The sequence below is a fragment of the Dermacentor silvarum genome, chromosome 7, assembly GCF_013339745.2.
Source record: "Dermacentor silvarum isolate Dsil-2018 chromosome 7, BIME_Dsil_1.4, whole genome shotgun sequence".
Lineage (NCBI taxonomy): Eukaryota > Metazoa > Arthropoda > Arachnida > Ixodida > Ixodidae > Dermacentor > Dermacentor silvarum.
The window spans coordinates 121982807-121995551 of NC_051160.1; the positions used below are offsets into that span (position 1 = coordinate 121982807).

A 12745-nucleotide genomic window follows, 5' to 3' on the forward strand; every position below is an offset into this window, starting at 1 on the left:
CTTAAGGGCTGCAGAAGTAGGCGTCTCTTTCCTCCTTTACAATCACCATATATGTAGAGCAAACGCGCCTTCTTCCGATGCGCGAGAGGCCGTGGGGGAGGGGGGAAGGGGGAGGGAAGGGAGGCGACGTTTAGCTGCGGCACCAAGTGCCTATTTATATCAGAGGCTCCGGCAACAGTCACCAACGCCGCACGCATTTTGAGCGAACGCGGGCAAAATGCCGACGGCGTCGACAACAGTTCGGCGCGTTGCCGGTGCTGCTGCATGTCCAAGTTTATACAGCTGATAAAGCTAATATCATTACTCCGTATATCTCTCTACAAATTTGCTATCGCAATTGATGCTTCACCTTTCAGGTGAAACTGCGACAACTTTTTTTAAGTTCATCGTCGACGCAGTGTTACTTTTTATTGCGATAGCAATTATATGGACACTCAAAAGCAGATTTCTGCCGTCGGCGTCGCCGTCGCCGTCGCCGTGAGGTTCCGTATGACGTCAATGGAGATGAAATCGCCGCCGAACGCTGTATGTGCGAGTGAAAGGGCGCGAGGGACGCGCGCTTTCACGGGGAGTGAACGCACGGCGGAGGACGAACGCGCGTTCTGTGCCGTGCTCCCTTAACGGCTGCAAAAGTAGGCGTCTCTTTCCTCCTTTACAATCACCATATATGTAGAGCAAACGCGCCATCTTCTGACGCACGAAAGGCCGTGGGGGGGGGGGGGGGGAGGGAAGGGATGCGACGTTTAGCTGCGGCACCAAGTGCCTATTTATATCAGAGGCTCCGGCAACAGTCCCCAACGCCGCACGCATTTTGTGCGAACGCGGGCAAAACGCCGACGGCATCGACAACAGTTCTGCGTGTTGCCGGTGCTGCTGCATGTCCAAGTTTATACAGCTGATAAAGCTACTATCATTACTCCGTATAGCTCTCTACAAATTCGCTATCGCAATTGATGCTTTACCTTTCAGGTGAAACTGCGACAACTTTTTTGTATACCTGTGTGCCAGGCAGCTCACCGTCACCTACGTGACAATATTTCATGCTGCATTACTTTCGACATACCGATTTGGTTTTCTATCCGCAGTGTGGAATCAGTTGGGGTGCCGTACGCCAGACAAAATGCCGTACTGCTGCGTACCACGCTGCAAGTCTTCGAGCAAACAACGGACGCCGGGCATATCGTTCCACGAGATACCAAGCGATCCGGAACTGCGAGCGAAATGGCTAAAGGTCATTTCTCGGGACGACTGGACACCGAATACGACGTCGTGTTACTCGACTGTATGCAGCCGACACTTCGGTTCCTCCGATTTCAAAGAGGGCTGCAAAATTAATTCGCAAACTCAGGAAACACGCTGTTCCCAGCATTTTCGAAGAGTATCCTGCGTACCTGCAGCCTCCGAAAAATAGAGAGAGAAGCGACGCGTCTGTGAGAAAACGTGAGGCAGCTGCGCCAGTGAACACACCACCGTCGAAACGAAGAGCAGTTGAGAGCCAACTGGAGTCTCCTTCGCTTCCTCTCAATGACTTGCCGTCCGTCGACGTCGCTTCTCAAGAGTTATCACTGATGGATTGCTCCGCAACCGAACTGCCGCTACCTCTGGAAAACGGCGCAAGCGAGCGCTGCATCACTACGACCGTGCAGGTGGACAGAGCTGTGCAGGTGTCGTCATTATTCTCGGTTTCGGCAATGGACAAACGAAAGTGGAGACGTAAGGAGCGAGACTTGAACGCGCGAATTTAGCGACTCAAGAACACCGCCGACAAGTACAAACAGGAACTGCAAAAGCTCAAGGAAGAATGCTATGTGTCTGCATTCCTGCAAGTTGTGGAGAAAGCGAAAGAGAAAGACCTGGCTGCTTCAATATTAGTGGAACAAGTTCAGAATTTCGCGAAGAAGAAACCAACGTGGTCTGAAGTGACAGTGAGCCATGCTGTGGTTTTGCGTAATCTCTCGACTCGTGCATACGAACACGTAAGGAGCACAGGTATTCTTCGACTTCCCTGTCGAAGTACCCTCGAGCGCTTTATGGGCTCATCACGTGGAGAAGTTGGCATGACCGAACTCGTGAAGCAAAGGCTGTCTGCAGAACTCGCTTCTCATCCCTCGTTGCATGCGAGGGCATGCTCTTTAATTGTAGACGAAATGCGCGTCAAACAACGGCTACTGTATCACAAGCAAAGAGATGCCTTCATCGGCGAAGTGGACTATGGTGTGAACTTCCCCAAAGAAACAACAAATGAGCCTGTGCTGGCCAACTCACTCTTTTGTTTCGTCCTTAACGGCCTTTCAGTTTCGTTCAAAATACCCGTGGCGTACTTTTTCGCGAGAAACTGCACTGGCCGTGAGCTGCACATGCTCATGAGACACGTTCTGAAGGAAGTTGAAGAAATAGGATTTTTCGTCGTGCGCATTGTCACAGACAACCACAAGATCAATGTCTTGGCTATGCAACTTCTGTGCAACGGAAGCCTCAAGCATTGCATTAACCACCCTGGCAAAGCAAATCGAAAGCTCTTTCTTGCATTCGATCAGTGCCACCTGATCAAAAACGTGCGATCACAGTTTTTGTCCCGTGACAACGGAAAAGGCGGCGAAATATCAGCGAACCACTTGAAGAGCCTCTACAGAATGCAGCAAGGCAGCCTTGTAAAGCCAGTACGATTTTTGACGAGAAAGCACGTATTCCCTACGAATATGGAAAAAATGAACGTGCAGAGAGCAGTGCAAGTTTTTTCTCCTCCCGTGACAGCTGCTATGAAGCTCTTGCAAGAGCAGGCGGGCCACACGTGCGACGCAAGCTTCGCGGGTGTCGGACCGACGGTGCAATTTATGGACACCGTGCACCGCTGGTTCGTGCTCATGGACGTGAGTAATTGTACCCAGCACATACATCAGAAGAATGCTGACTGCAAGCAGTTTGAATCTGCAGGCGATGAAGGACTAATCTGGCTGGAGACAAGCTTCCTGGACTACCTGGCTGATCTCAAAAGTCAGTGCCTGGCAAAGAACTTTCTAACCAAAGAGACTTATGAGGGTCTTGTGATCACAACTCGTTCGAACGTTGAGTGCATTAGATATCTTCTTGAAGAGATGTCTTTTCACTTCGTTTTGACGAGGAAAATGTCATCGGACCCAATCGAGTCGTTCTTTGGCTGGCTCAGGAAATCAGCAGGATCAAATGACCAAACGGACGTCCGCGCCGTGCTCACAGGCATTGAGAAAACCCTCAAGACCGGTTTCGCATCGGCGTCGAGTACAAGCAACATAATGGCAGCAGAAGAGAGTGATTGCTTGTCAACGCTGCCGCAACAGAAAAACACAAGGGAGCAAACCAGCGAGGAATTCCCTGCAGATGCACGTAGAGAGCTCATAGAGCGACTAAACCGAGATAAGCCTCTACTTCCCACTCCAGATGTGGCCGCATTCTATGGTTGGTGGCTACCTCGCAAGAGCCGTACGAGAAAACTTCGAATGTGTGGAGTGCTTCGCGCTCTTAACAAAGCCAAACGCCTCGACACCATTGGACTCGCTCATTAAACACCAAGACCGCGGTGGACTTCTTTACCCGTCCGCACAATTTCTAGATGTTCTCTACGCACTACAGAAGTTCGTCGAAGTTCTTCTAGCAAGAAGAAGGCGTATGCATCACCCTCTAAAAGAGGTTGTGAACAATGCTACCGAAATCCTCCGCGAGCACAAAGCTTTGATGTGTTCGAAGCCAGGGCACCAAGAGAATTTGCTCAAATTGTTGCTTACGAAGTTCTTTCGCCCAATATTCACCAATTTCGCTCTGAAAGCGACAGACAAACAAGACGTCGCCAAAGTGTTCGCAATAAAGCCACTGTCACGAAAGACCCTGAAACTGTGAGCTTGATCTCACAGCTGGGGGCCTAAGTGAAAGGTCCAGTTTTCACAATATGTCTCGTGTTGCTTGCTTTCAATGTACTGTGGGGATGGAAAGAAACGCGAACAGTGCGGCACCTACATTCTCTGATATTTCGCATTTCTTTTCGAGTGGTTGCGGCCTGCATGATAACTAGAAGCCACTAGAATACAACTATTCTACCATCTTTTTATTTCCACCAGGGTCACAGCAGGATGAAAACATCGCGCCGCACTGTTGGCGTTTCTTCCCATCACCCCTGTGCATCATGAACAAACACCAGTGCAACCTGCGCATTTATTTCACAGCTCCATCTCTAATACGAGCGCAAGTTTCTCTCCACAAGCACGCGCGCAACAAAGTAGTCGCGTCGTCTGCTCTGGGTATGGGGCGGCAGCGCGGCGTGGTGGCGAGCGCATGAACTAGAAGGTACGGGCCATAGCCTCCTATATTTTTTTAAAAGTATAGGAGGCTATGTACGGGTGGAGCGCCTTGCTCTGCTCGCCACTCGGCAGGCATGAAAGAAGTTGGCGCAGTTTCACCTGAAAGGCGAAGCATCAATTGCGATAGCAAATTTGTAGAGAGCTATACGGAGTAATGATATTAGCTTTATCAGCTGTATAAACTTGGACATGCAGCAGCACCGGCAACACGCAGAACTGTTGTCGACGCCGTCGGCGTTTTGCCCGCGTTCGCTCAAAATGCGTGCGGCGTTGGTGACTGTTGCCGGAGCCTCTGATATAAATAGGCACTTGGTGCCGCAGCTAAACGTCGCCTCCCTTCCCTCCCCCTCCCCCCCCTCCCCCACGGCCTCTCGCGCGTCGGAAGAAGGCGCGTTCGCTCTACATATATGGTGATTGTAATGGAGGAAAGAGACGCCTACTTCTGCAGCCCTTAAGCGAGCACGGATGATAAGTGGTTCTTGAGGGAAAGGGAAAGGTTGGCGCTATCTTCTGCCAACCTTTCCCTTTCCCTCAAGAACCACTTATCATCCGTGCTCGCTTAAGGGCTGCAGAAGTAGGCGTGTCTCCTCCATTACAATCACCATATATGTAGAGCGAACGCGCCTTCTTCCGACGCGCGAGAGGCCGTGGGGGAGGGGGGGAGGGGGAGGGAAGGGAGGCGACGTTTAGCTGCGGCACCAAGTGCCTGTTTACATCAGAGGCTCCGGCAACAGTCACCAACGCCGCACGCATTTTGAGCGAACGCGCAGAACGCGCGTTTGTTCTCCGCCGTGCGTTCACTCCCCGTGAAAGCGCGCGCCCCTCGCGACCTTTCACTCGCACATGCAGCGTTCGGCGCGCGGCGACGAATTGGCGCTGAGCCGTGCTCCCTCAAGGGCTGCAGAAGATAGCGCCAACCTTTCCCTTTCCCTCAAGAACCACTTATCATCGGCGACGATTTCATCTCCATTGACGTCATACGGAACCTCACGGCGACGGCGACGCCGACGGCAGAAATCTGCTTTTGAGTGTTCATATAATTGCTATCGCAATAAAAATATAGGAGGCTATGGCTCAGGCCTATGTCACTCCCTCCCTCCCTACCTCCCTCTATCCATCCAACCGCCGTGTGTCCACACCCCTACTGCGCATCCTCCTCCCCCTCCTCTCCTTGTCTCATCTCCTCTCCTCTCGGCATTCCTCCTCTCCTCTCCGGATTGCGCAACGAATGGCAACACCTGCGGCTCCGCGCGCGATCATACGAAGCAGCTTAGGTTAGAGGCGCGACGGTAGGCGCCCCAGTGGCACCGGCAACAGTTACTAACGCCGCGCGCGTTCGGTGCGAACGCCAGCAAAACGCCGACGGCGTCGAAAATTGTTCTGCACGTTGCTGGTGCTGCTACATGTCCAAGTTTATACAGCTGATAAAACTACCTTCAGTCGACCCCATGGCTGCTTCGCATACTACTCAGGGTTCCCTACGGGAAGATGGTGTAATTTTTATTTATTTATTTATTTATTTATTTATTTATTTATTTATTTATTTATTTATTTATTTATTTATTTATTTATTTATTTATTTATTTATTTATTACAAATACTTTCAGAGTCCGAGGGCATTACAGAAAGGAGTGGTTAATACATATACAAGTGTGCAGTAATACAATTTATGAAAATACAAGTTAACAAGTAATCTTCAATGACACTTCTGAACTTAGTCTCGATAATGGAAGCGATGGAGGCAGGAAGGTGGTTCCATTCTGCGCTGGTTTTGGGAATAAAAGAATCATTATATAGGTTGGTTCATCAAAACGGCACACCAACATTAAACTGTGGTCCACACGCGAGGAGAGCAGTGTTCCTCTTCCGTTTGGGAAAATAAAAGCCAATATCATTGAGCAACCTTTGCATTGCAAGTACGCACATTTTAGGCATATCTATGTTACTATCACTGGTTACATATAGCAAGTTTTGCGGCTATCGGAATTTCATTTCGTAGGAAATACTGGTGCACTTTTCTTCGTAGAGCGGCGAGGGAGAAACTGTCCTGAAGTTCAGTCTCGTTCTTCTGGTTCTGGCATTGATACGTGGCCGTTTGCGTTTCGGTGACTTCAGGGTCACACACTTTACGTTGCGATTAATGCGGTACACACTGCGTTCGCTAACCCCAGTCAGCTCGCTCACCTTCCGACATGCGTCTGTGATAGGCAGCTGCAGGTCGCTTCTGCATGACTGGGTAAACGTTGTACACGACTTTCTTGGCCTGCGTGGACGGCTTTTCGTTTGACAAATCTTGCCACAGATGCACGGAGGCTAGGGTGACGGAGCACTGTGGACGTGCGTCGACAGGCGACGTTGACGTGCTGCAACCCGGGAACGCCATATTCGTTTAAAGGTGATGGAAAAGAGTACGGATGCCAGAAAACAGCAAAGCATGGAATAGCGTCAAACGAAATTCCTTAGACACGGCAACGTTTTTCTTTATTATTAAATTATTATGTTGCATTAAAAAAGAGCAAGTTACTGTAAGATTTTTTATTTAACCTGCATAGCGTAAAGACTATTTCGGCAGGAAACTACATGCAGAGGCGTAGCAAAACAGGTGGGAATTCGGCTCCGTAGCCTTGGCTATAAGTGCCTGGAATATACTTACAGTATATTCCAGTCACTATACCTTGGCTGCACTGCCACAGAAAGTTGTCGCCAGGTATAATTGCCCCCTCTTATTGGGACAAGATACATTTCTATCGATTCGAAGAAAGTTTATTACTACTACTACTTTCGAGTTTCGTCGTCGTCACCGTTGTCCTGCTGCTATCGTCCCACACGCTCGCTTCGCACGCACAACAGCTTGCGTTACACAGACACATTGGGTCGTCACGCTTTGTGAACCCTACACAACGCTAGATAACCAGCTATTAGGTTTAGCATAACATCGATTTCAACAGTGCATGAAATCTGCATGTTTTTTCTTCTTTTTTTTTCGAGCGACTTCAGCTCAATTTCTTTGTCGTGTAAGTTTTTTTGTCGCCAATGACGACCGTTTGAGAGAATTAGTCACGGTCGTCTGAAGCTTTACAATTATAGCGATATTCTCTTTGTCACCACTTTTGTTCAGGAGTAGGTAGTTTCGGCACCATCATGGCAGCAACCCTTTAAAGTGAAGCTTTGTAGCGTTAGGTGAAATCGCCTGTCCACAGAAAACTATCTTCATCAGCAATGGCTCGAGCTTCGTCGTCTTTCCACAACTGGCTCGTGCTCGGCACGTACTCGTGGCACTGCTCCAGCGTTTGTCGTCGTCGTCGTCGTCGTCTGCTTCCACAGCTGGCTGCGTTGCCGCTAATCATTCCAGCGTAAAATTTCGCTTCTGTCGTCGTGGGGTCCTGGACTGAGAGGCTCCGACCACCCCTCCTTAATATCTTTTCGATTCCAATAAAGTTTCTAAAGTCGTCGTAATGGCAGGCCGCGTTTAGGGGGGTATTAGCGATGGCTTAAGGGGGTATGAACCATTGATTGTCTTACGTAACGGACAGATTTAATTTCGAAGAATCACCAGCGGAAATGGCGGGCGAATGCTGCTAACCATGTTACCGAGCAAACTCGAGACATCGAACGCAAGCGACAACGGCGGACTGTGGGCATACCGTCAGTGACGTCGTTCTGTCAGTCGCAGCCGAACGTGTGTGTAACCTAATAATTGTGAAATACTTTAATGAACCCTCGGGGTTAACCCAGTGATAAAAGGCTGGGGCCATACATTTGAGGTTTGCTGGTTAACCACCTTTGCGGAGTTTAAGGGCCGACGAATTCAGTCAAAATTATGTGAACAGAGGCTTTTCCCAAGCCAAGTGCTTCTGATATGATTATACAGTCATTATGTAGTCTCTGAAGATAAAGAGCGCACATGAACGATGTTCTTGCCTTCGCGTGAGGTGGAGGGGCGTCCTGTTCTTTCAAAGTTCCTGGGGTTTTGTCGGCCTTCCCTAAAACTGGGACCACTTCAATCAAGTTTTCTTTTTACTTTAAAGGGACACTAAAGCAAAACAATAAATCAACTTACTCTGAAAAAGTATTCTTCGAAAACTCTGCTGTAGTTTTTACACTGTAGTTAATAATAGGTCAATTATTAGAAGAGAAAATGAAGGTAGTTAAATGTTTTGAATTTCGCGCGGGAACCCCAACGTCAGCACTTCAGTGTGACGTTATGACTTCTAAAGTAATTTTTCAGTATTTGGGCCGCGTTGGCTCAGTAATAGTCCGAGAAACTTGCCATGTTCAGTCTTGGGCTCCTCTAGAACACAATGTAGTCTGTCTTTAGTGCTAAGAATCAACTGGGACCTAGAAGATGCTGTCAAAATCTATGAAGTCACGCTGCGCTGGTACGGGAACTTCAAGGTGGCGTCGCCACACGCCTTCTGCGTCTTTGTTACTTTCTGGCTTACCAAGCAGCTTCTCGCGGTAAGAATGGTGTTTTATTGTGGAAGGATAATCTACTGATACAGAAGAAACCATTTTTCCCTTCAGTGGCCCTTTAAGGCATCCTTGCCATAGGCTTTTTGCAACAGATGACAAATTTCGGCAACAGTCTTGCCCAGGTGCACGAAAAATTTGATATTGAGCCTTTGTTCCATCCGTTCGTCAAAGTCCGTTTCGACAACGAATAAAAATGGGTATCACAAAAAATGTACGCATAAAATTATGCCTTGTCATGCAGCAGTCCGCTTCGTACATCAGGACAACCGGGTTTTTTCGAATGAAGAGAGCGGTGCCACTGCACCATCTCCCAATTCAGTCACTGACTGCTTGAATTTTGGGACATAAAGAGAACGCAGTGCCAGATTGTCCGCTAGCCATCTGCGGCTTCTGGTCAAACATGGTTCTGACCGCATATTACATTACTATTACGTTTAGTCAGAGTCCCGATCAGCCACAAGCCACTCAGGCAGCCAGCGTCGCCATCTTGTGCAAAGCACATGATTGTCGTTTGTGGAAATGCTGGACGACTTGACGTGTAGACCGGAATTGAAGCCGAGATATCTACTTGAAGAAAAAATCCGGCTAAAGTCACCCTTTGTCTCATATAGAGGTCTTTAGCATAAAGGGAGTTGTCCTCTGGCACTCTGCAGCGTGTACATGTTGAATAGAGTGTACTAGAAAAATTGTTCGGCTCTTCCCCTACCACGAACAGGGGGGAACGTAAAGCTTGTCGTACCCTCAAAATTGGTTGTCGCGTTTCCTGGCGTCGGGGTTCGCTGGCCTTCGTCGACGGCTTTTAACGTGGTATCCGCTGCCTGCCGCTGTAACCGAGCCTGGGCTTGGGCTGCCTTGAACGCAGGTTCATCACGGCGAGCGTGAGCCTGCTCCCGGCGACGCTTACGGCGTTTTATTGCGATAGCAATTATATGGACACTTCAACCGGATTTCTGCCGTCGCCGTCGTCATCGCCGTCGCCGTTGCCGTGAGGTTCCCTATAGATAAAATCTTCGCCGCGCGCCGTATCCCCGAGCGGAAGCCTGCGGGGACGCGCGCTATCATGGAGAGCGAACGCACTCAATCAGCCCACGCGCAAGCAAGGAAGCGGGAAGCCAGCGCCGGAGGGAGCGCGCGGGGGGGGGGGGAGGGGGGGCGCAATTCTACTCTGCCAACAACCGCACTCAGTCAGCTCGCCTCTTATCTCCACACGGCTCTGACCTTTATGCGCCGTGCATTCGCCGCTCAGTTTCCGTTGAAGCGATAGACCGCACGTACCTTCGCCCGCTGCGGCGTATGGGCTCGCTGCCAGCGTTTTGACAGTCGTTGTCTGCAGTCATTCAGTGTGATCTATTCATGTATGTTTGTGCGCGCTCACACCACGCTTGTTCATTCGGTTAGTAATAGTCGGGCCACATTTTCCAACGCACGCTACACATGCAATGCTGCCCGGATCGGCAGTGCAGCGCTACAGGTGTGTACGCACGCGCTGCCCACGCGCTGCCCACGGGAAGCGCTTCTCATCAACACCACCGTTTCACACCCGCCTTCTCGTGGTCATCGAGTCTCTCTTCATGTCGGTCTACTTACGCCGCAGCACACCTGCTTACTTAATCAGCTCATGTTTACTACAATTCATATTGCTACCAAAGCCGCTCACCTCACTTCGTATGACATTGCTGTGTTGCTATCGCATTCATTGCTTCGCCCTTAGGGCGAAACTGTGGCATTTTTTTTTCTTCGGAAGCGGTCTGTTCCGTCGCCGACCGAACAATGCGGCCTTCGCATCCGTTTACGGAGCGTGCACTGAAAAGGAGACCGGAAGCAACGAGCGCGAAGCCCTTTCCTTTCCCCGGGTGCGTGCCCGCTCCTGATTGGATGCTCTCGTCACGTGCTACGGACGCGCGCCTCACGTGTTTCACCAGCGGTGTATTCTTAGTCCTTTCCCACCATTTTCCTTCCCTTGTGCGAGACGCTTTTTTTTTCTTTTTGAGGTCACACCTTCAATGGCACCAATACTTGTGAGGCAATACATGTTTCGCTTGAATAACGTGAAGTGGGACGAGTGCTCAGGGTGGCGATGCTTCGCGGTGAGGAGCCCGACAACGAAAAATAGTGTAGCGATGCTGCGATAGAAGTGGATTGGGCCAGATCAAGGTCGCGCTATTGGAAACTGCGGGCGATACTGCTCGGACGGGGATCGTTCGTACTATTTCATGTGCTGGTATTTCCGATTGAACCAATCGAATAGTGTTCCTAATTACATATAAATTGTATTTATGTCTATGAATTATTGCCTTTCTTTTTTACAGCGAAGCTCTATATGGCTAGGTTCTTGCGGATAAGATTCTGGGGAAAACGACACGTACAAGAAATTTCATCTCCATGTTCAGGATGGTTGGCTCCATGTGCGTGGTGGTTTCCCGCCAGTTGTGCCTTAGCACAGGTGTCAAAACGGAGGATGGATGGCCCATTGTTATACCCCTCGCCACCGCCGATGCCTCTTCCACAAGTGTCGCGATACTCGGTGCTGGGCACGTACCCAGCAATCGTTGGGCCCATGGGTCTCGTTCATCGTGCTAGCACTCCTATCAGCAGTTGCCCTTTGGACTCGCTATGAGATGGATGCTCGTTTAAGCACAACTTCCAGAATCCTGACCTCAGGATCCTGACGATGCCACGCAGTGTGCTGCGGTTATGAGCGCTGTGGCTCATATGCTAGTCTATGAAGACGGACTTGGCGCAGTAAACGCACTTGTTGGCCATCGCGCCGGGTCAAAACAAGACGCCGGTATGCTTGTTCTTTGAGAAACATGGCGAAGACGCTCAATATAGTCAATAACGATAATATATAAATGCACTATAGCGATATTCACTATATCAGACCTGCCAGTCACAGCTTCACTGGCTTCTATCTTTACAGCAGTAGAAGGGCTCTGAATTTTCCCTGTTTCTGTTTGTCTCCCACATTTTAATGTATAAGCTTTCTTTGGCGAGTACCCCAGCAAAATCTGTTCATCTTGCAAAAAAAGGTAATGCCTTGTATATTCACGAAAATGCGTAATATGTGAAGTTATGCCATTTAGTCATTATAATGGTACAAATGTAGATGACTGGCAGCTTTGTAAGCGATAAGGAACAAATGAAACCGGAAAATTATGATCAGAGAAAATACCAATATGACCGGATTTATGCATGCCCATAGGGATACATACGGCTCTATAGACAAGCATAGAAAAGCCTATAGTAGGGGTAAGCGAAAATAAAATTTGGGGGTGGGCCAAGTGAATTTTGAGGGTGGTCCAATTGAAATTTAAGGGTAGGTCAACTTGAAATTTGGGGTGGGCCAGCCTAAATTTAGGAGTTACCGAACTGAAATTTTGGAGTGTGACAACTTGAAATTTGGGGGTGTACCAACTTTAAAGTTTAATTTGAGGGTGCGCCACTGTGAAATTTCGGGGTGGAAAAACTTAAGTATGGGGGCGGGCCAACTTGAAATTTGGGTATGTGGGGTGACGTAAATTTGGGGTTGACCCAAATGATGGATAGGCCAACCTAAAATTTGAGGTTGGGCCAACTTCAATTTGAGGGTGGGCCAATATAAAATTTGGGGAACAATAACGTAGATTTGGGGGTGGGCAACTTCAAATTTAGGTATGGGCCAACTTAAATTTCAGGGTGGGCCAACTTAAATATGGTGTGCCCTAACTTAATTTACCAACTTGAAATTTTCGGCTGGAACAACTCGAAAGTTTTGGAGCGGGCCAACTGAACTTTTGGGTTGGGCCTACTTGTAATTTGGTGTGCGCCAACTTGGGGATGGACCTACTTAAATTTTGAGATGTGGCCACATGAAACTTGGGGTATGCTTACACATACTTAGACAAATCCAGCGGAGTTTCTGCATAATTTTTTTCCTGACTCGCTGTATAAACTTGTAAGAC

At 49.0% G+C, this 12745-nt stretch overlaps 1 protein-coding gene across 1 annotated transcript; it reads left to right on the forward strand.

The window, feature by feature from the left end:
• Positions 1 to 1556: 1556 nt before the first annotated feature.
• LOC125946949 (uncharacterized) lies at positions 1557 to 4075 on the forward strand. The gene is given in 2 exon segments (XM_049671164.1): positions 1557 to 3427; positions 3429 to 4075. Coding segments are annotated over 2 exon segments (1842 nt in total). The 5' UTR covers positions 1557 to 2030; the 3' UTR covers positions 3874 to 4075.
• The last annotated feature ends 8670 nt before the right edge of the window (positions 4076 to 12745 follow it).